Source organism: Balearica regulorum, chromosome 19, assembly GCF_011004875.1.
Source record: "Balearica regulorum gibbericeps isolate bBalReg1 chromosome 19, bBalReg1.pri, whole genome shotgun sequence".
NCBI lineage: Eukaryota > Metazoa > Chordata > Aves > Gruiformes > Gruidae > Balearica > Balearica regulorum.
In genome coordinates, this window is record NC_046202.1 from 4440081 (window position 1) to 4464278 (window position 24198).

The following is a 24198-nucleotide window of genomic DNA, read 5'->3' on the forward strand; positions in this document are numbered from 1 at the left end:
CCATGCCTTTGGCCCTCCCTGTAGGGCAGAGAAGGCAGAAGTCATCTGATACTAATCTCTACTTTAGAGAGCACTTTTACTGTATGGCCTAGAGGATCTACTGCGCAAGGCAGTAAGCAGCTTACTGGCCCAAGAAGTAGGCAAGGCTAAATACTGCATTTGAGAACAGTCCATGGTTGTCAGGAAAGTCTTACCTGAGGTGGTTCTTGTTCTGAGGACCATATGGGTGCAGGTAGGAGGGGTGGCGCTGCTTGGAGGGGACCCAACAGTAAACATGACAGCCCGAGAACTCGCCCCACTTCCCATAGGAGGTGCCATGGCAATTCCATAGGCTCCTGCTGGAGCTGGAAGAGAAAGTTTCAGCAAGTTAGTCCTTATTACATATAATCATACCAATAAGTAATTATATGCAGCCAACTGGAGCACTGCAACACAACATGCTTTGATGTACATCCAAAACTTGGACTAGCTAGAAGTTCTCAGCTTGTTTTATTTGCTGTCAGTGGACAGCCTTGGCAATACACAAAAAGAGTCAGGATGCGGCCTACACAGATCTTTTTACTTTTGATCTCTCTCCGCTCTATTCTTGCCTAGAAAAGAGCAACAGAGGCTCTCTCTGAGAGCCTGAGGACGCCACCAGTCCTGCAGCAAAAGACACAACAAAAAAATTCTAAAGGCAGACCATGACAGGTCTGGAGGCTAAAAACAAGCCGTGTCTGCAGAACTCCTTCCATCTGCTCAAAAATGAGGTGAGAACTTTAGGTGGCCACTTGTGGCAAGGGACAAGCTGGGGGAGGGAGGAGAAAAAACAAAAAAAACCCCAATGACCCAGAATTACATAAACTGGCTTTCATATGAAACCAAGATGGAATTAGGAATGAAACAGCCACAAATGTGGCATTAAAAATAAAACCAAACAAAAAAAACCCCAAACCTCTCTAGCCAGTATAGGCAGTTGAGATATTTCTGTGTTTAGTACAGAAATAGCTATTTTCCTGTCTCAGTTATTTTTAAAGCTATGCTAAAGAAATGAAACATATCCCCATAAAGATTAAAAAAAGCCTTCTGTGCTGAGGCTATAAATTGTCAGAGCCAATTATCAAAGTTGGCAGCAGAACTGTATCTAGTTGGCACTCCATAAAAACCCTAGAACATAAAGACTGCTTGGATGCATCAATCTGTTCCTTACCTGTATCCATCGGTCGCTCTGTATTGAGGCTGTCTGTACTGCCTTGATATAACTGGCCACCAAGGGTAGTCTTTACCTGTTGATCCGATAGCTTCCCAGTACTAACAGACCTAAACAGAAAAACATAAATTCACAACAAAGTTCTTCACTAAGATCTTCATATCTAACTTGCAACTAAGGATGACTTTCAGATTCTTGGTATTTATTATAGAGAATTCTTCAACAAAAGTACAGAAAGTCTTGAAATCTCACTGTTCATCATGGACCTACTGAAATAGAGCTAACCATAAAAATAGAGACCTCCTTCTCTTAAAAATTTATATTGCAAAATTCTGCCATATAGATTTTCAAGCAAAAACTGAACAGGCTTCACAGAGGCAATGAAATTCCATGTTCAGATAATCAAGACAAAGAGGAACTAGACAGCAACACAAAGTGCTCCAGGAAGTCCATGCTATATTTATACACAGTACAAAATGTTTCTGTTGTATACACCAAACCTCAGCATCTCCACAGCTCTCTTGCATGCTCTTCCCCTCCAAGTCACTTGTGCAACATACATTCTCCTGCCAAGTTACCTTCCCAACTTCAGAGGCTGTAAATACTACAATGCCTACCTGCCGAATACAGTTTTACTGTGCTGTTCTCCTGCCTGCTTTTCACCTCCTTGGGTCGAGTGAAAGTGCGCGAAATCCCTTGGGTCAGCGATGTCTTTAGGCTGCAACTGGGTATCTACTGAGCCCTGACGATTTGCCAGGGCCAGCAAGTTTGAGGATGCTTGAGTTTTAGGTATTTTGAAAGGAGCTGTTGCCTTTAAGAATCAAGACCAAGAACACACAAAGTTAGAACCCCAAAATATTCTTGGGAATGGTTTCAGACTGTGCATTACCACTTCACATTTTACTGACAGTGACAAACTCAACAAACCTTAGTAGGAGAGCCAATGATCGTTGGTAATGGAGTTTTGAAGAGCCAGTCTGAACTCCTAGGTGACGATCCCATATGTTTGGTAGGTGATGTTCCCAGGCTACCTGGCCTGCTTGGCTGTGGAGAATGGCTGTATCCATACCCAGCATAGGATGGGCATACGGGGTCTGAATGCTGTTTTCTGAGCTTCTGCTTGTTTTGGTAAATATCTGTGAGAGTAGGAGCGCTCTGCAACCTCGCTCCCATCAAAAGTGACTGTGGAGACTGAGATGGTGGTATCAGAGAACCTGCAGGGATGAAAAACAATGAAGTAAAATTCTACGTATCAATGAAGCCCAAAATGCCAGAAATCAACATTAAACTGAAAGAAGATGGGAGTGAAAATATCATGAGATATCTCTGATCATCAACTCACTAGATGGCAAGGAGAGTGGATTTAGCCTGTTGGCTATTTGGACTAAGGCTACATTACACTGATGAGACGTTCAAGCTGCCAAATAGGCAAGATTTCAGGGTGACAGCTGTACTGGCAGCTGCAGTACCTCTGGCAACCTGCATCAAGACAAATAAAGTGGTTGGATTCAGCAGGAATGGCATAACCAATACTGAAATTTCAAGTGCAGCCGCCAAGACTCTAGGTTGAATAGAGGTTCTCAAGTACTGGAATTATATTCTTGCAAACAAGCGCGTGAATACAACATTGCATGTTAATGACTTGTTTTGTACGTAATGACTTCATTTGCAGACACAAAAGGCAGCTCATCTCATGGTTCCAGCAAGAAAACTAGGTACTAAAAAGAACCAAATTATTCTCATGAAACAGTTTGGGATCATTACTTTGGGCAGTAATTTGCTTTGTAGTCTGTCAGACTGAATCCTTTTCAAAAGCTTACTGTGTACAAAGGAAATGTGAGTGCAGTTTCTCCTAATGCAAACAGATATGGAAGAGCTATAAGCAGCCATTTAAACAGAGTGTTTTGGGGAAATATCTGTTATGAACATCTCACCTACTGAAAGGTGCCCTTCCTCTTTCAAAATAAGGAACCTGAGATTTGATGAAATGGTCTCTTCCTTGTGATGTTTTTATGTCTCATGATGAGGAACTGGGCAAGGTTACAAATAGTACATAAGACTTCAGCTTTATGGCCACAGCTTCCCAGATAAAATGTGTATCTTTGTAAACTCAAAGAACTGACACTGAAGTGACAATTTCACTCACATTTAAAAAAAAAGAAAAAAAAGGCAAACCTGAAAATGAACCATACTAACTAGATAAGATTTTTAAGAGCTGGCCAAGACAATCTTCTGATTGGCTCTGTTTCATAAATGTACGCTCAAAAAAATCACAAACTTCTTGCAGTTTGCTCAATAAAGTGCGTAGCTGTTAAGACACATCTTTCAACCTTCTTAAGCCTATGCTCTTGCTAGTTAGATTTTGAATATGAGCTACTTCATTTTGATTTCATTCCACTCCATTAATGTTTTAGAATAGCCCTTCTGCCTGCAGCTCCAGCCAAGAGATCAAGTCTATTTCTCATCAACTTCCCAACCAAGAATTTGCTTGTTTGAAATCCCTCTGCTTGTCTGTCTCACAGCATTGAAAGTCCTCACCTGTCACTTCAGAAACGAGTCTTAAATCTCACTGGTTACTGATATAGTGTCATTGCCACCACAGGGAAGGCTTCTGAATTAGAAGTTTGTGCTCTGCTGCCACTGGCAGCAAGAGCAGCTCAATTAGTTCAGAAGCTACATTACGACAGGCATCTTCAGTCCTTAGGAAAATCTCAGTACAGATGACCTCACTTCACCCAGAAGCAAAAGACAGCTTCCCATACCCATTTAAACGCTGAGAAACAGACTTGCTGCAATTTGTGGTATTTTACAAATAGAAATACCACTGCATTCATTTGAAATTATGAAATAAAGTCAAGTAGGAAAAGAATGCAGAAGACACATAAAGAAATGAAACATTAGAAAAAAACCCCTTACAGCCATAAAAACAGTGCTGTGGTATGTTACAAGTCAGTTTGACACTGGCAAAAGGCACTAAACCAACAGCCCTATGAAGTTCTATCCAAAGAAAAGATACAACAAGAAAAGCATACATACTGCTTTGTATTCTCTTCACACAAACCTTTTTTTTTTTTTTTTTTAAGAGAAGAGATCATTTCGAATCTGAGGATTCACTCATTCCTTGTCTTTTGCTGAGACCGCCAATGGCATAGCAATTATGAAGGCAATTTTTGAGACACATCATAGAACTTATTTCACACAGATGAAACCATTCCCAGATATCTGAAATATGGCTACTCCAAGAAATGCTCTATCATCTCCAGGCGATTTTAGAAAGTGTTTAAATAGGGGGAAACCCCCCATAATGCAGTTTCAACACTACCTCTCAAAGTTGAGATAAAGCATGTAACTCGTATTTTAGATAAAGAAGAAATTGCACCCAAAATGTGTATTGACCAAAAGAACGCATTGCAGAATTGTATACTCTTATGCTCAATCCTTCTGACATTACAGTGCAATTCCATCTTTAACAGCCTCAGAACACCTTCAAGTTCTATTTCTCCCTGATTTTTTTTTTTCCTGCTGGCATGCCATAATAATTTATGACTTGCAAAGCTTACTGAATGCTTAGCAACACTAAAATCAGATCCCAGTCAATTTCCTAAGGGAATGACAAAAACGTGCTGCACACTGGCAGTTCTTCCTCCCTTTTCTGAGGACTGGCATGACAGAGCTGGTCTAGCAAAACCAGATTCCGAGAAGCACGTTACTACCATTCATTATAATCCATTCACCTCCACCCCTGCTTAAAGACAGGCATTATCACGATTGCTTTTTCATCTTGAGAAAAAGAAACTTCAATTGCTCTTTTATTGCGTAGGGAATTAGTTATGGGGAAAGGTGCCTCGATACAGCTGAAACTGGGCTAAGATTCTACAGAAACTCAGTGCACCACTTACCCAGTGTCTCCTATTAACCCATACTAACGTAGTGTTGGCTCTCCTCCCCTTTCACAAAATGCTGTAGAAGCACCATCAAAATAGTACCATTGCATTGTCCAAAATCACTCACCTGAGAAGTTTCTACTCCTTGATTCATGTCCTTGAAGTTGTCCGCAACAACAGTGTCCAAGCTGCTCAGGTATGGTTCCAACTATGCAAACAAAATCAAAATATGAATTTACACTTTATACTTCACCTACAAAAAATAAAACCTAGCTAGTATACTTCTGTGAGTCATTTAACAGAAATTATTTTTGCAAATGTGACCTAGTTGGGCAGATTTTGCTTTAAGATAATTTCAAGCAAGAATTAGTGTTCTGAAATACTGTTGCAGATAAATCTTTACTAATGTAAAGTAATTAGTAAAGATAAATCTTTACTAATTACTAAAAATTGATGGGCTTACCTAGTGGTGAAGGAGAATATGGTCTAGAAGATCCTGTGGATAACCTGCGCCCAACACCCTGTGCAGTGTCAGCTGGTACTGGAGAACAGGAGCCCATCTTCATGAAGCCCATTGGGCTAGTATTTGAGCGTCTCACAACTCCAGCTCTAACAAAGTGAAAAGAATGGTTACACACACGATAGTAACTGTGGTTTCTTGAGATAAAAGCTTCAGAATCCCTCTAGGAGTACAATGATCAGTTAAAGAAAATACTGATATTTAAAGAGAAAGCTATAACCTTGAAGCTTAAGCTAGTAACTTAACCTAAGCTTCCCATACTGAAAACAAGCAAGATTTAATTCCCTTTGCTCCCACTGACTTTTTGACTTTCAATGCCATCCATAATAGCCTGTTAACTGGAGAAAATTAAAGCAGATATCCCTTATTACATGGATTCCTAATCCTCAAACAACTTGATCATCAAATTTTAAATTTTAGAATCAAGTGAAATGCATTGTTGCAAATGCCCATTTTTATGTCAACAAAGATTATGACAAAATTCATATTGGGTCTGATATGCAGGTCAAATAACTGCAAACAGATTATTTAAGGGAACAGCACTTCCCCAAGTGTAGCAACTATTATAAAATCAGAGATACTGAAAATATGCAAGGAACCATGGGTTTTGTTTTTGTAAAGATCTCCAGAGTTCCCAGTAGTCTGTGAGTCTTTGACCCTCACAATCCTGATCCTGTCAACCACAAGGCAGAGAATAAGTCTGGCACACTAGAGCTCTGTAGTAAGACAAGCTGGTTAACTAGCATGCCAAAAATTTTTTTCTTGATATTCTACAGAACAATGTGTTCATCTCATCACTACATGTGTGAAAACAAAACATAACTTATTACTGACTTTCTAGTTTATGATGTAATGCCATACAATACACAAAGAGGAATAAAAAAGCAAGACTTCATCTTTTTACCTTCTTGGGTTGCATCTGAGTGAAATAACAAGCTCATTTTGTTTTTGTGAAAAATTTCAAGTGCCCATCCAACAATCCTGAGATTGTGAAGGACTATTATTTGTTATCATTAAAATGTCTCTTTAAGTATGTTTTTGTGCAGAAAAAAAAAATTACATCAGCAAGAAAGCACGGACATCTGTCAGGGTACAAACACAAACTAGGACCAAGAAAAAAAAGAGTTTAAAAAAACCCAATAAACCACTACAAACTCACCTTGGTGATCCATGGGGGTTTGACACAGGGCTGGCAGTAGAAGAGAGGTTCTGTTCTATGCGCTGGTAATTCCGTAGCTGAGTGGGAACTGGGATAGGTGCCGTTTCGCTGCGGGGGGATACTGAAGGCTGACAATGCCTGAAGTTGGAAGGTATGGAGACAGGAGATGAATATAGGTAGACAGGTCTCTCTCTGAATTGCACCATTGTTGAAATTGCAAGAAAATCTAGGAAAAGGGCAAATAAACTGCTTCTGCAGTCTCTGCATGCAGTATGATCTCAGCTAGTCCTAATCTAGCTCTAACACTTCACGGAAGAAGATCAGGAACTGTTCGTTACTAACTACCTTTCTTACACTGCCTAGAATCAAACCGAGCTGAGAGTGCAGTACTAGCTGAAGCACTTCGTCACGCATCACAGCGACCTACAGATCCCTCCGACTTCCTGCCAATCAGCCCGCTCTGTTTACCACACTTCAAAATAGCGTTCTAGGAAAACCCACTGCGCTAAGAACAGGAAGTTCAGCAGCAGGGCTGGAATGCGTACAAAAGCCACAGTCAGAGATATCCCAAGAGACATCGTGAACTTGCAAAAGGAAAACATGTTATGTAACCAACCCCTGACAAAATGACCAAACCCACACACCTGAACATTAAACCACAGGCGCGAACTGCAGATTGACATTACCCGAGTTCCACTGAAGAGTCAGTGACCTGCCTTACCTCAGTGTACTATCTGATAAGGGAATCAAACCACTGCAACGTCATCAGTTACCAACACTTTTAAAGGAAGACAGAATTCAATGGAAAGATTTTCAAACGAATAGGCTTTTTGGAAGACAATCAGTTTTGTATCTGGTCCTTTATTAACCACCTCTTCAGAGAAAGATTACAAATTCTTAGAGAAATGTGAAAAAAAGTTCTACCATGAGCTCTAGAAAACAAGCTGTTACAGCGCTCACTGCACAGCTACAGCTTAACAGAAATCTGGGGTTCTGACTGCATTTGTCCTGTTCTCTTAGCTACCTCTGAGAATAAAACACTACTTCCTAATATACACAGAGCTTCCTTAGCAAAAGAAAAGAAGTTTGCCATTTTATTGCCACCCAGTTTCTAGATACTACCGAGTAATTTAAGAGTCAGCTGTGAGCACACAGTTGGTGGAAGGCCTGAAAGCTTCCACACAAGAAGGTCTCAAGTGGAAACCACACAAAGGCAGTGGGCAGCCTGCCACAACTAACCCAACACGCTGAGGTAGCACAGGGAGGCTCCCTAGGCCCGACCTCCAGGAGAGGGGAAGCAGATATTATTTAAACTGTGGCAATGACACTGAGGAGGGCATGAAGGCACTCCAACTTTTAAAGTACTCGGCATGAAAAATGCCTTCCCTTGCTCTCACACAGCCGTGCAGATAGAGCCAAGCAAGCTCTGCGAGTTGTGAGCTAACGGAAGCAGAAATGCTGAGTTAGCATGGTGGAGAGGCATGGTACAGTACTTGGCCTTCTATCAGGGCTCCCCAGCTCAGACCTAAGCTAAGCTCTGGTTAGGCATCCTCAAGTCTGATGTGGTTTGTTACTGGCTAGACAAAATACAATACAGATGTGTGCAGAGTTCCATGCAAATCTTGTTTCTGTGAGATCTACAGAATAAAATTAGCAATTAACCACAGGAGAGCGAAGCACCTCTCCCTATTCTGCTCATTCTGGCTGGAGCCTGGGAAGCGTTACAGCTTCTTCTATTTGACATAAAGCAGCATAACTATAGGTACAATTCATTCAGTTTGATCAGCAATCGGAAAAAAAAAAAAATCACTTTCACAGAACTCAACCTTTTGTAAAAAAAATAAATCACACACTATGAAAGAACATTTCTCAGGAAGTAAAAAAAAAAACAAAAACAAACCACCTACAAAAACCCCAAACCAGTATCTTGTAGAATATCAGACACACTCTGCTTCCTTCAGACCATGTCTCAAGCAGCCAGTTAGTTACCAGATTTACTCAACCAATAGATAAATCAAACTATTATAGTACAAACACTGAATCAGTAGGCACCTGTTTCTAATCATTTAGCTCTTAAGTGACTAAGGTACAGATAACATAACTGCCCTAGTTTCATAAAACCTGTAACTCTAAACACTGTGACACCTGACATGATTTAGAACAGGAAATTACAATGTATTTATAATATGTTGTAGGTGACCAATCCAGAGCAAATGGATCTTTACAGACACACCGTCCCCATTATCTGCCCTTAAACATAAAAGGTAAGACTAAAGCTGTACCGATAGCAGGTAAGATTAAAGCTGTACTGGTAGCCCATGTCAGCAGATTCCACAAACTGCACAAAGATCAGCACAAAGTAGCAAACTCTTCTTGTGACAAGCACTTCTAAACAAATAATGCTGACTCTTGGCCATGTAGTATTAGCATAAGCCAAAAAATACACCCAACATAATAGCTTTATTCCCCATTTAGCCACTCATCCTCTATTTGTGCTGAAAACATTGTGAAATTCATTACATGGTCAAATGACAAACGTAACCCTTCTGTTTAGATATTACATGAGTAGCTGAACAGCACAATTAAGCTTTACATTCTCCAATACAATACAGGAAAGATTTCAGGCACCACCGATGAATATCAGTTTAATTTCAAACTAGCAGAAACTTACGTCTACAACCATGCGGAAGAGAGAGGACTTATTAACAGTCCTGCTGATGGAAAAGCTGCGACACATGTTTAGCTCTTTCATGTGGGTTCTTTGGTATCTTGTGAGACACAAACATGAAATTCACAGTAATAATTGCTTGCACAGAAGCCACACCCAGTTACCAGACACAAGACAATCCAGCCAGGAGACACACAACTACTTCTTAAAATGTATACTGCATTCAATATCTTGACTGACTAAATGAAGACTGCGTTGTACTTCGTAACACCAAAAAGGACAAGTCAGTTATGTCTCTCAAGTTTCTGGTTTCAACCAGTTCAAAATTTAAACATATAAAAGAATGCTTTCTTTCCTTAAGGACATCTTTTGGGGATGCATCAGAGCCAGAAGTTAGCAACACAACCATCAGCCATTAAAATGCATTAAGTGTAGGGAGCGTGGAAAAAAACAGGTCTAGCTTCTATTTCAATTCAGTTTCCAGTACCCATCCACAATTAAAAAAAACAAACAACCAAACCACAAATCCATAGCAGCAGAGAACCTTGTTTAAAACAGAAGAAATACTAAGCCTACATCACGCACCTGTTAACTGTACCAGAAGCAGTACTTCGAGAAGAGGCTGAGGATGGTTTCTGTACAGTTCCTGAGCTTCCAGAAATAGTTAATGGCGACTGCCTGTGAAAACAAAAACCACTGTCAAAAGACAGGTCTTCACATCAGAGAAACTATCTACTTTGCAGCAAAACTTTCTGAATTCAAGCTGCGTACATATTCATACTAAATTCAACTTGGCATATTAATCTTTAAGAAAGTCCACACAGCTATGTAAACTCATCACTGCCAAAACCCCAGCAACCCCTTCTACAGCTGCAGTATCAATTTTAGAACATGAGACTTCTTTTGGATAAAGCTCAGCACACCTACCCTCCACACATCAAGAACTCGCTTGAAGCCCGCCTGCCAGCTGCTCCCAATGGCATATCATCTACAGTAAGCAGAAGAACACATTGAAAACCTACGTCATGAAGCAGAATCTTAAAAAAAAAATAATCTTCAATATTACTGTTGTAGAAATAACCACTTCTGACAAACTCCTGTGAACACATAAAAGTTTTCCACAAATTGTTTTTTGTATGATACCACCTCAAATGTGACCACTGACAAAAATGTAACTGGGGAAGGCAGTTCTTTAACAAGAGTTTGGTTGGTTGTTTTTGCTAGGGTTTTTTCTTTTGCTATACTAATTATAATAATTTTGAAATAAAATCCACTGTTTAAGAATACACGGTATCAACACTAGGAAATTTATAATAATGAATGACAGAAACCCTTCAGAGATCAAGGCACTAATTTAGTCAAATATTTAACACGAGATGGTCGCATCGTACAGAAATCAGCTGACTAGTTTCCTAGTGGCAATTCAGGTTTGGATGATATCGTAAAAAGGCAACATGCTACATTGAAGTCTTACTACTGTGCAAGCCCGGTCTGATGCCTTACCTTTCATGTTAAACATTTGTTATGTTTTTACCTGCACTTCTTTATTATCTAAAGCTCTACAGCATGGACTACAAATGTTCAGTTAGTCTGGAGGTAACAATGTGCCGGCCTCCACTAAGAAAATCCTTGGGCTTCTTATGAGCAGCTGTTTACAACTGACAGTCTTTTCTTCTACTGCCAAATCCAAGTATTTTCCATGATTTTAAATCACTTTGGTATCTTTGGCATACCTGGCTACTCAGTTGAAGGTGAAAGTGTCGCAGATGGACATGCAGGTATACCAAAGTCTCCCTTCAGAGTAATCAAACTAAATAAATGAGTTCCAATGTGAATTGAGACACATTTAGAGAAAAGAGAGCCAAAGAATAACAGGACATAAAGGTATGTTACAAGTGGAAATTGTTTTAAAACATAAAGATAAGGAAGGTTCTTACATGAGTGATCTGAAGAGATGTTGTGTGGAACAAGAACAAAGTCATCTGTGTCACAAGAGGAGTTCTTGCTACTGGTACTGGCAGAGTCTTTAGAGACTTGAAGATAGTTAGGAGGACCCAATGGAGGGGAAGACAAATTTTCTTCTTGAATATGCTGCATGTCTGGCAGAGACTGAAGGGGGGGAGGAGGGAAGTAAAATAAACTACTGTAAATCCAGTGACTCAGAATGTAGAATTGCTCTTCTAACTACGAAGCTTCTGAAGTAAGAATCATCACTAGCTTTGACAAAAAAATAAAAATAAAAAAAATCTTGGGCCATTTTTTGTTCCTTAAGTATTTAGGAACATAAAATGTATTTGAATTTGGAAATTTCAAATACTGGATAACCCTGTAGTGTCAATTTAGACAGTTCTATATTAAATAGGCTGTGAATTTAAGGAATTGCAATGTATTCAATCATTCCTGATGATACAGATGCACCTCTTCAAATACCACATAAAACTGAAGTCACCGATTCATATTGGTATAGGCCAATATATATTTGCCTTAGCCAAAAAGGCCAATTCAAAAATTATCCGTAACATTCATTACATTGCAAACCATATTAGCATATCTAAAGATTCACTAGTCTAGTATTTGACATACATATGTATTTTTCTTTAACAAAAAAGAACGACAAAAAACTCACAAAGTACAACACAAGGAGCAAGAGAGAACCAAAATGTTAATGCCATTCTTCAAGTAAAAGACAGAGGTATTCCTTGCTCTGTGCTCTTAAACACAACAGTTTACACTGTTCAAGAATTGAATGATCTAAAATTCAGTAACTCTTGGCTAAACATTACAGAAAATATTTTCTAGAGATTGTTCTGTAAAAGAGAGAACTTACTGGAGGAGAAGCAAAACGGCATGAAGGAGAGCTACCACAGGAACTGCCGGAGACTGAGCCTGCATATGTGGGCACTGGTACAGGACAAGCTAGAAGAGGAACACCAAGGGGTGGGGGGAAAGGGACCAAGATTTTGGACAGCTGAATTTTAAACAAACTCATCTTCTCACTGTTTTTCATTCATAAACCCTTATACAACTTATAAGCACAGCACATCCTTAAACACACAAGGGTATTCAAGTTCAGTTGAAATGTCAAAGGAACTAGTACATAAGCATGACATTTCAGTCTAGCCTAATACAAAAAAAGGATTCAACACTTAGCCTCACAATAGAGCACAACAACAGGTCAGACTCATAAACACTTCGTATGATATTTGGCAGATTTTTCTCCGTTCTAGCCCCCAACATTCATCATTTACACAAATAAGTGGAAAACCAAAACTACTTACATTTTTTGACTGTTGAAATCTGATCCAGGAAAGGGTGGTTGAAAAATGCTTCTATAGAATAAGAAACAACCACCATGGTGAGTAAATGTACAAATGACAAAGAATTTACAGACTATTTTGCAGATGGTGATAAATGGTTGCCTTCCTTGAATCAATATTTTAGAGCCAGAGGGCGAAGAGCTTATAAAAGATTAAAGCCTTCTATGTTATATGTTGCTATAGCATTTGGAAAGGAAACAAAATCAATTGAGTAACTCCAAACAGCAGCCAGGAAGGCAAATCAGACTGAATTACTGGAGGATATTTTATGACTGTACTTAAGGTGCATGTACACAAGAAGCCTTCCTATAGTCATCATGAAATTATGTTCTCTATGTTCAATACAGTATTAACTTGAGTTTTAATTTCTCTTCAAAATGATGATCACCTCTCACATCAAACACTGCAGTATTTTCAATTCCGCCTTTCCCAAGGACTAACGCTTATTTCTGAACCCATTAATGCTACTCCTTAGGGGGCCAAAAATCACAGCAGAGCAGCAGCCATTCTGCTTCCCACTTCCCAACAGCAGAACACGACCTGTGCAGCTGGTTCAGTTTAAAGCAGAATTAAATACAATTTCTTTAACAATTTCCTCAGTTAACTTGTTACTGTTACAATAGAAACATTTTGCTTTTGTTGTAAATGGATATGCCAAGATGCATTTAATTGACTTCGCATAACCAGCTGGCTAGCAGTTTACATGGAAAGTTTTATTCTACAAGAAGCAACCTTCAGCTAGTAAGGGGAAATTGAAGGTTGGTAGAAGCCAGCTGCTGAGCTTTGTGAACTTTAATGTTCTAACTGTTGAAGAAAACCAATGTTTTTCATCAGACCTAAGCAACTAACACGGAAAAAAATAAATGAAAGAATCTGAGGCCTGCAGTATCTCCTGTTCCTTCAACAACACTTTCTTCCACAACCCGATAAGGAAGGGAGGGTAGCTGTAACACAGGAACGATGTAATGATTAACACGAGGATCAGGTGGTTTTGAGCTTTTGTACAACACCTGCTGTTCTGCTTTATATTGCTGGAAGATCAACAAGATTTCCAAAGCTATTTTTACTTTAACAACAGGCAACTAGGCTCAGTTATACACTCTCCCTTTCACTCCCTTTGCTAAGCACATTCCAGAGCAGCCCCTTTGAGGCCCTTCAAGTGGCTCAGCCAAGGAAAACATGACTTTCATCACTGCCATTCTGCTTTCTATTTTTCTTTCTAAGCATTCTCCCACTACCACAAGTGATACAGTGAATTTTCCCATGTTTGAAGAAACTGTAGGGATCAGCATACCCAGAGTGCAAAGTGGAATCGATTACTCACAGTCCACATTTGTGATTTATTCATTCTTCTACACACACAGATTTGTGTATTGACCTCTGAATACTGTCACTGTCATTTGGGACATTTTACCCAATTATCATGAGTTTTTTTCTGGATCTGACTTCTACTTATGTTTTTATGTACAGCAGTTAAATCGAGTTATGTCAGTTACATCTACACACAAAAACCCATGCCTGCTTCTTGGAAGAGCAACACCTTAATTGTGCCAGTACTGGTGGATGTTTTAAATTCCAAATTACTAAAAAAAAGTTTGATATTTCTTGGAGCAAAACATAGCAGCAATTGAAAAGGAAAGATAAAATGTAGCTACGAGAGTCTTGAGCTTCAAGTAAAGGATTAAAATGCCTTTTGAATCCTCCTCTCTCCACAGCCTAACAAATATAGTCTTCTTATCACAAATCAACAAGGACCACATGTGATGAATGAGTCAATTTGTGTATTTCAGTACTGCATCAAAACCAAGCTTGCACGCATAACTAAAGCGCAATGGTGAAGTTTCATAAGCAGAAACAAAAACTGAGCATGTCTGACTTTTGGTTGCAACTCACCCTAGGATCTCAGCATCACACGAGCTAATAGCTTATGGCAAGGGAAGAACTAGGTCTTATCTACAAGGAGCCTGAAGAGACTTTAAGGTTTAGTATCTTTCTCAGCATTCACAGATTAAACTTGATGGGTCACCTATCTCGTTGCTAAAACAAATCTCAGTATAAAGCACATTTTCATTATTATTATATCAATAGCAAAGATAATTGTATTTAGCTAAGTTAGCTTGAATTAACTAAAAGTTTAACATTTCCTTGCAGCTATGATAAAACTGCAGTAACAAATAGTGCTATAAAATCTAAACAACCAGCATGAATAACATGACATACAAGATGCAGCTAAGAAGAACTAATCAAGATATAACTTTTCAGTGGTCGTCTTTTAAAAATGCTGCCTAAGTTTGCATTTAAAAAAAAAAAAGAAAAAAGTCATTATTACTTCTGCAGTAATATGTAACCAAAACCCCAGCAATAAAAAGCCTTTTTGAGACTGAAGCGAGCAACAGACAATCCAGACAGTACAAAGCACACACAAATCTAAACTACTCCTAACTAATTTTGAAGAGGCAACAGTTGTAGCCATTCTGAATGATTCAATAGTACTGATTTGAGGCCTTGAAATCTTAAGAAATTAGAACAATGTTCTGCAACCAAAAATCTCCAGCTAAAGAGAAAAAGCCAAACACAGCAGTTAATTGGAGCCAAACAAGTTCACTTTTGTTAAGGGGGTATCCACCTAGTTTGTATTAGGCTTAACTTCCCAACTAATTCAAAATGCAGTCCTAAACAGACATTGCAGTAAACTAACAGTATGCAAACTTCAGTCACTGCACAGTTTAAAAATTTTAAAATTTTAGGACTTAATAAAAATACGATGATAGAACTGTTGTTTCGACTACTTTTTGGCTTCAGAAAACCTCAATGAAAATATTTCACTAAAATAAAGGAGTCTCTATGGCTAGCAATACCTAAGCGCAATACTGGGAATTCATCTTTGCAAATAGAAACAATTTTGATGTAACATCACATATCTCATTCCCCTCAGATATATATATAGAGCGAGTGCTTTCAAGGTCAAATCAAATGTACACAATTTGTACTCCCATTAATACAGTTATGATATTTGCAGTTTGCAAGAGGAAAGCATTTAAAGCAACTTTGCTTCCAAAGTGGGTTTTTCCAGTACTTGTTACATTTCTGCAAACACCACTACATAGAGATCAGAGATGCCTGCTCCCAGTCTGAAGCCAAAATAGCAGTTAAAGTAACAGAAATATGACCGTGACATGAAAATTAAGGTATATCAATTCACATTGTGGGGAAAAAGAGGCCACAACTGGAAGAATTAAACTGATTTATATTTCACTACTCCACTACAAAGTCATAATTTATGCACATCACTTAATACTGACTGACAGTAATTACCTAATGATTTATTCTGGCTACTCTGCCTCCTTTATGAGAGCCAAGAAGAAAAAATACTTCACTTTTCATGTAATTGGCTGTAGACATAAGGTCAAGACAGTTATTCTGGCCACATGAATACAACAAACAAGGAAATTCAAGAGTGCAAAAGGAAGTTACATACCAAAGTCCATTCTATCTTTTTGGTTTCTCTGAAGCAAACCCAGCAGCAGGTCAGCCAGATAAGCTGATGTTTCCCTAGGAATACTGCAACAAGGGGAAGTAAAACGTGCATTAAATGTCGTGCATACATGAAATGATGCATAACACATTACATTTCAGGAAGTCAGCATTCTGCCGTGTCCCTAGGTCTTCACTACACATGCTCTATAGCCTTAGTACAGGACACTTTCAACTCAGCAAGGTACAATGAATGCAAGATGCAATGGGAGTCACTCTTATCATACTAGGTCCTTGTCAAGATAGCAACATCAAATACTTTTAATGAAACCCAGGCATTCCCAAAGATGAAAAAGTGTTCAGTCAACAAATGTAAGTGACAGGAAAGGCCATGGTGACGTACCTAGGAATCAAATTCCTGTTCTTTTCATAAAACATTCTCAAATCTTGAGGACTATTAGCCTGTCAAATAAAAATGTACATTAATTAAAGCTCAGTTTCATGGAGAAAATAGCTTTTGTACCTATGCACGCATACACAGAAAGGAGTCTTTTGCATATGGGCGTTAAAGGAGAAGATCCCAAGCACAGCAGTGACTTCAGTACTGAGTATCCTTATATATTTCCTCTGGATTGAACACACTGATCTCATAGACTAAGTATGAGCAACTTTTCCCTTGGCATCCTCAAGCGATCTGATCTTTGAAGCATCGACACTACACTCAGACATCATTACTTCTGTTTTTATGACCGGAAGGAAAAGCCCTAGGTATTTCCATGAGACTAAAAAGAGGGAAAAGGAAATAAAGTGTTACCTGAAAAGGTGGTTTTCCAACAAGACACTGATAAATCACAGTTCCTATGCTCCACAGGTCTGCTTTAGCATCATAGTGTTGAGACATAATCACTTCAGGGGCCTGAATAGAACAGCAAAATCTTAGAAGGGAAAACAAAAAAACAAAGCCACAGCAATTTGAATTCTACAATTCTCCTGTCCAGAGCAGTATTAACAGAGACCACTTTATTGTAAGACAAAATTAACATTTTAATCTCCATCATATGACTTGAAAGATGACGGTTCTATCTAAAATGAAAGCTACGTTTCAAAACCACAGAAAACTAGAAACGTTGATGTTCTAAAGAAAGCATCTTGCAATCAGCATCTTTGGGAATAAGAAGTAAGTGTTATTTAGTCGGTTTATACAGTCCTTTTTGTGGATAAATAACCAAGCATTTCATAAGGAATATCATTATCATCATTTTATATATACAAAAACAAGACAAGGGAAAGCAAAAGGATCTTCCCATGACTGTACAGTACAGTAGTGGTAGTGCCAAAGTCAGACAGCTCAGTGCTCAATTGACTACCACGCTACCTAGTAAAGATTATTGGCAATTAACTCCAAATTGTTTTTTTTAAAAACAAAACAAACCCCACATGTGAGAGAATACATTAAATAACTAGAATGAAAACATAAAGTAGTTTTTTAACTACTAGTGTAAAGCTCTTCTAGCCTGTATTTGATCACTTTTCATTTTCTTAGAAACTAGGAAGGAGAGAATACCTTATTTCAGAAAAAAAAGGAAAAAGAAAAAAGGTATGTAAGTGGGAATGAAACTACTTTGCCAAAAAATTAATGCTAAGATGTTGCCTTTTAAGTCTCTAAGATTATTCCTCCCTGCAGTGCTAAGAAATGTTCAATGTGTCTCTGATTTTAACAATCGTGTTCTCCAAATCACAAGAGAAAAAGGAGCTAGTAAAACTATGGAAAGGTGAACTGCATGCTGCCCCTGATACTTCTGAAGCAACATTAGGCATTTGCCAATCTGCCGGCACTAAATTACTTCGTTCTGGTAGGAGAATGTTTGAGATAAGCAACATAATCTGAAATATACCGTCCCTTACCATATACATAGGGGAACCACACAGAGTTGCAGCCATCATGTTGCTATGCAGATAACGAGCAAAACCAAAGTCAGCTACATAAAGAAACACATTTGTCAATGTAAAGAAAGATAATTTTCAAATTTTTAAAGTCTAGAAATTATCTTATTGAAATCTGCTACAATTACCAGTTAAGAGAGAAAAAGACAGGTATAATATATAGCCAACTACATGGAATAGTAAAATCTGTGTTACACTGAAAGAATAATATTATCTTCCAAATAGCAAGCCAAGAAACAGCAGTGGCATCATTTGCATAAACTGCTGCTCAGTCATCTCCCCAGCTGCAGAGCATGCTGTCTGGCATCAGCAGGAAAGGATTAAAGTCAGAGGCTAAATATAAATGGTTCATTAAGAGTGATGAATATACAATCTGCTTCAGTGAAATCACATCAGGTAGAAGTTTTAAGAAGTCAAGTTTCAGATGCCTGAATTTTCCACATAGGCAAAAGCATCTGAAACTATCAAGAAAGAAGTTTTGCCTCCTCTTTGCTGTTTAGAAGATGGAGTGAGTTGGAACAGATCTCAGATTTTGGTTGAACAAAGGCATAGAAAAGAAACTTGTTAAAAATAGGGTATTTTAAAATGGACATGTAACAGACAACAATGAGAGATTAAAACTCCTGAAGTATCCTCTGAAGAGGAGTTTGGTAGTATCCTGAACAGTTGACATATCTCCCCAGTTACAATGCCAAACCTCCATCTGTCAAAACAGGTCATAACCTACATTTCTAAATGTCTCAAATAACCCTTAGGAGGGTTTACCACAAACAACCCAGCTGGAACTGTGGCTGGAGTCTCACATACACACAGTTTTGAAATGGGCTAAAGGCTACTCAGAGTTTTAAAGGTTACAGATTTGTGTCTAATTAAAATAGTTTAATACTAGAAACACCAGCTACCTAGGTTTCTTTTTCCCGCAGATTGAATCAAAAAGGTCTTTATGACTCAAACTTTTTTACACTGAGAATGTGCATTACAGCATAAAGCTCATCATTCTAGACTTACTGTCTGATTTACATCAATTTAATACACATCATATTCAGTACACCCTCTGCGCTTTAACTACAAAGACACTTCTGAGTAGGGAAACAATTCAACAGTGATGATTTACCTTTAGATCAGAGAAAAGCATATTTACCTATTTTGATGCGTATGCCACTGACGCTTGACTTCCTACGACTGGCGTAAGACAACAAAATATTCTGTGGTTTAAGATCCCTATGAATGATTCCTTTGCTGTGCAGAATACGCATAGCTGCTGCAATTTGCTGGAGGAACACTCGGATGGTATCTTCACTAAGTGTTCCTTTAGCTGAAAATAACATACACATTAGCAGATGAGAAAATAAATATCATTATCTTTGGACAAAAAGCAGTAAACTTCACAGTGATCAACTGTGAAAACAATGAGAACAATCAAATAGTAGTCAATTCCATCCAGAACAATCCAGTCTCCAAGCATTTTTCTACAAATGTATATACTCTCAGTAACATATCCATCTCCATAGTTTACACTTGCTACGGTACTCTGATTTACCTGTTTTTACAGTAGTTTATTTGACTCAGTAACATAATGATTGTAGAACTTCTCAATCATCATTAAATCCTAAACTCACTAAAAAGACAAAGGAGCCAAGAAAATAGAACTCCACGGTTTCGAACATTAAATGTATCTACAATCGTGTTACAAATTGAAGCTGTAAAATCTATTCTTTCTTTAAACAAATTATCATGGGGATGCAGATAACCACTCTGCTCAAAAAAATTTATCCATGGTAAAATTTGTTTTGAAGGGAAAAATTTAGATGTACTTTTGAAAGTCTCTTCAGAAGGTATTATCTCATTCTGCAGTCTGAAAAAGTACTGAACGAAGGAGCTGGATTATACTGTCTGAGTCTTTCCAAGGATTTAATGGGAAGTGAATTAGGCTTTTAATATACAGTTACCATAACAATAGCTGTTCACAAAAAGATTCCTTCAACATACTGCAGGTACAAAGGCAAGTAGAAGAATATTTTCATCAAGAAAAATATGAAGATTAACATCTCTGCTCAAAATTTTGTTTGTAATGAGAATCCATTTGTCATGATTCTGTAACTTCTGTCTTCACTTTGGGCAAAGCCATGTTGAAGTCAGAAATGCCTCTTTGTAGAAAGCATTGTTATAGCAGTAATTCAGTATTTTTAAGTTCACATCTTGGAAAAGAAAGCAGGTGGAATCAAACCACTGGGAGCAACCCCCAAAATATGAGATTCAAAATAGAAAACCACTGCAATTTTCAGCATGCTACTTATGGTTACCTAAATCTTCTCTCTCGTTTACAAATAACGGAATGTTACATTCAACTGTTTTGAAAGCAGCAGCAAAAAGTATTTTCTGCCTGTGTGTTATTTTATTCACCTTCATTGCTAGTTTGTGTGGTTTATTTTTAATTATGATTGACATTTAAAAACACTGGGAAATATTTTAAACAAATGCAAAACCTCATGTCTTCCTGCAGCTTCAAAATTTAGTTTTCAAGTTCCCAGGGTGGCACACAAACACACAGCACTCTGCTGCTGACCGTGACTGGAGACAGAACGCAACACTAAACAGATCCTTGGTGAAATCAATTATTCGTATGAAGAGACTACTCTAAAATCACACCAGGGTGAACAAGCATTGTGGAATTACAGACATTCCATAAACAGGAAAATATTTAAGCCACAAGCAAAAAGTCTCAGAGAAACACCAACAGATTACAGGAATACAGAATATAAACATGTAATGCAATAGCTTCTTAATAGGGAAACACAGTAATCAGTTACCTTGTAAATAATCTGCCAAATCCCCACCATTGCAGTACTGTTAAAAAGAAAGGGTTTTATTCAAAACACAAGCACTGAAATACTCACTATATAATTTTTATTTTGTAATCTTTTCACTAGAATTAGAAGATACTTTCCAGCTGTTTGCCTCAAAATTATTTTGTCAATTATTTGTAGTTAATAATTTAAGGTGTAATGTTTCATCAATACTTATGAGTATTTCATCAATACTTAAGAGTATCATAAAATGAAAGTGAATAACTTATGGAACAAACACTGCTGATAAATTTTAGTAGTGCAGACAAAATTAATAATCTAGTTTTCAGAATTACTTGTTTTAACAAGTCATGGTTATTTTGCAGCTGTGCAAAGAAGTAGTTTTGTATAAAAATCATCTTTAAAATCAGCCAGAAATAATACATACCTCCATTACCAAAAAGACAGAATTGGGCATTTCCTAAAAGAGGAGAAAAAAATCCCATTTAAGAATGTGACAAGACAAAGCCTTTAGTACCTGCATTAACCAAGTGTAATGTGAGATTTTCAATCAACTGAGACACCTTATGTTAAAGTCACATACGTTCCCCATCATTAAATATTTCACATTTTAAAAGCATTAGTGTATGTAAAAAAAAAAAAATCACCAGGCAATATTCCGAAGACTGAAGCTATCACTTGAAAGAGCATCATACAGTATGTAAAATCAGTTTCCACTGTATGTCATTCCCTTCACTTTCAACTGCCTTGGACTGCTCTAGCAACACTACCTCTATATTAAAAACCCCTACAAATAAATATTCCTTCGCTATCACAAGTCACTGAAATCAGTCACTAATGGGACAGTAATATTTAGTCACAAATATACTGGATAGAATTCAAAACTGTGAGCAAGACAACTTGGCTATGAAAACTAGTTTTCTAGAGGAGGAATTCCGCAGTTACGCTCCCCGCTTCTGGGTAAACCAAGCTTTGGTTCTGCCATCTGAAAAGCCAAAGGTCAGTCAGAAATCACAGAGCAGTTAACTGTGGAATAAACTGATTCCCAAATGCTCTTTTATGGGATAATTAATTCAGGAATCACGCATACTTCTGTAAAATATCTCCCTCGGCAAGTCACTGGCAGAAGCATGTCTCTGCCAGGGATCTAAATGCCTCATGGCAAAGGTGTGATTTGGTATGTCAGTCCTACGGAGATTTTCCAAAGCACTGACCTCCTTTGACCTATTTGCAACCTGAATTCCCTCTCTTGTAACTGGGTAAGACTCACTGAAAGACAGATTGGCTAACTTCTACTGTAAATTATCTACATGCTCCACAAAATGCAGTAAAAATGCCCGTGCTTAAACCCGACTGTAACAAGAACATTCATCTTTTGTACAAATATTTGTGTGAGGGAAGAAAGAGCCTACCTGTCTATGCCAATAATTAACAAAATTAACAAATTTTTTTTTCCACAAAGTCTCCTGCATAAAATAGTTTTGTTGTGCCTACAAAGTTGAAGACACTCAGAGATCTTTCATAAGGTAAAAGCATTTTTTGTCTCTAAGCTGATTAAGACTGAAAGGAAAGAACACAAAGAGAACTAGAAGGAAACATAAGGCAAGTAGATGCCAAACAGGATGATGCTTTTAGTTACATAGTATGTTACCTCCCTTTCACTTTAAAAATAAACTTAAACAAAGGTTGACAGTTTGTGGGAAAATATGTTTTGAAGATACTTGAAGGAAAAGAGCAAGATGGCATACCAGACAAGGCCAGGCACACGTCCCAGTCGGAAGCGGAACCATCGACAGTCTGACTGTATTCTGTTAACTAGTACCAAAAGAAGTCAAAAGGGCCATTGCATGGCAAAACAAAAGCTGTGAACTTAGCCACCTTTCTCAGTGCTTGTATTAAAACTTCAGCACACATTCAATTTGACCATACTGGCAAGAACTACCACAAAAGTGCCATTTTCAAGGGTTTGCTAACAGGTCAGGCTAGGAAGCTTTAAAAAAGACAAATAAAGTAAAAATGGGCTCATGGGCCCAGACTAGGGAAACCAGCTACCCTAAATATCACACAGAGCACATGGGTGGCACAACCCACTAAAGCCGGTTTCTACCAATCCACCAATACAGATATCCACTACAGATAACTGTAGTAAGTACAGTTCAAGCTGAACCAGATATTTTAAGGTTAATTCAAGACTGTATTAGGCTGCTTCACTTTCTGGAAGCATTTAGTTTAGCCACTCTCGTCTGTGTTACAGCTCAGAACATCAAGCACTTTACAGATTTGTTTACATTTGGAAATTAGCTTCAAAGAAAGCAAGTTTCTAGGAACATTAGTCAAATCTGTTGGGAATGAAAGGCAAACTCCAACCAATATAGAATATTAAAGCAGCAGTAGACCACATTTCAGGAAGTCCCAATTGTTCAATGTTTCTGTAACAGCTGTGGCCAACACGAACTGTAATTTGCAATCCTATAAATGCCTCAAAACCTAAGTGCATACATTAAAGCAAAAAGAAAAAGATAAGCAATTACTTGCTCTGCAAATTACTGAAAATACATAATGATAAATGTTGTTTCTTTCTACATTGTTCCTTTCCAACAACATCTTCCAAGACAGAAACTCACTCTCTTTCAGGAACCTCAGGGACGCCAACGAAACAACTCTTGAGATCCCAATTTATCAAACTGAACATTCTGCCAACTGAGGATCACTTCACTTAAAGGATGACTGTGATGCGTGAAAGAGTAATGCAGCTAAGAAGAATGGAAACTGTCCGTTCGCCATTGACAAGAAAGAAGCTCAGCTAGCGGATTTCCAGTCGAACATAGCAATCCCATGAATCAGAAATAGAAGTTCCACAGCATCAGTGCCTCCACTACACAACATACTCTGTACAAAACCAGCAGCTTATGGCAGTATGTAATGCTCAGCTCACGACAGACATTTAGTCATCACAGAACTAAGAATGTGTTTTCTGGATTCCCTTGGAAACAAAGTCCTTTTTAATTAAACTGCTGTCTTCAGAAACACAGAGCTGATGATTTGTCCCGTTGTACTAGCCCTCACCTGTTTAAAGGAAGTCATTCCTACAGATGACACTAGATTTCCCTCAAATAGCATTACTCATCTTTTTTCTGACTGATATTCTTGATTAAAAATAATCAAACAAGTCACTGGGTTAAAGTCATAGTTAAGAAGTAGAGCATGTTTCCTTATTGTAGCTCGGATAATCCTTT

The 24198-nt window shown here is 38.1% G+C and overlaps 1 protein-coding gene across 2 annotated transcripts in view; it reads right to left on the reverse strand.

Annotated features, from left to right (window-relative positions):
• ULK2 (unc-51 like autophagy activating kinase 2) overlaps positions 1-24198 on the reverse strand; it is a 41295-nt gene that overhangs the window by 6777 nt on the left and 10320 nt on the right. The window contains exons 4-22 of one of the 2 annotated variants that reach the window (XM_075771906.1): positions 21390-21422; positions 20966-21002; positions 19297-19470; positions 18117-18190; positions 17026-17127; positions 16615-16673; positions 16216-16298; positions 12699-12749; positions 12248-12336; positions 11358-11529; positions 10348-10408; positions 10006-10098; positions 6753-6890; positions 5537-5682; positions 5201-5281; positions 2117-2403; positions 1807-2000; positions 1190-1299; positions 195-344 (exon numbers count right to left, since the gene is read on the reverse strand). In XM_075771906.1, coding sequence (XP_075628021.1) covers positions 195-344; positions 1190-1299; positions 1807-2000; positions 2117-2403; positions 5201-5281; positions 5537-5682; positions 6753-6890; positions 10006-10098; positions 10348-10408; positions 11358-11529; positions 12248-12336; positions 12699-12749; positions 16216-16298; positions 16615-16673; positions 17026-17127; positions 18117-18190; positions 19297-19470; positions 20966-21002; positions 21390-21422 — 2134 coding nt within the window. The remainder of the gene's footprint in view (positions 1-194; positions 345-1189; positions 1300-1806; positions 2001-2116; positions 2404-5200; positions 5282-5536; positions 5683-6752; positions 6891-10005; positions 10099-10347; positions 10409-11357; positions 11530-12247; positions 12337-12698; positions 12750-16215; positions 16299-16614; positions 16674-17025; positions 17128-18116; positions 18191-19296; positions 19471-20965; positions 21003-21389; positions 21423-24198) is intronic. The other variant, XM_075771907.1, reaches the window with a different exon arrangement.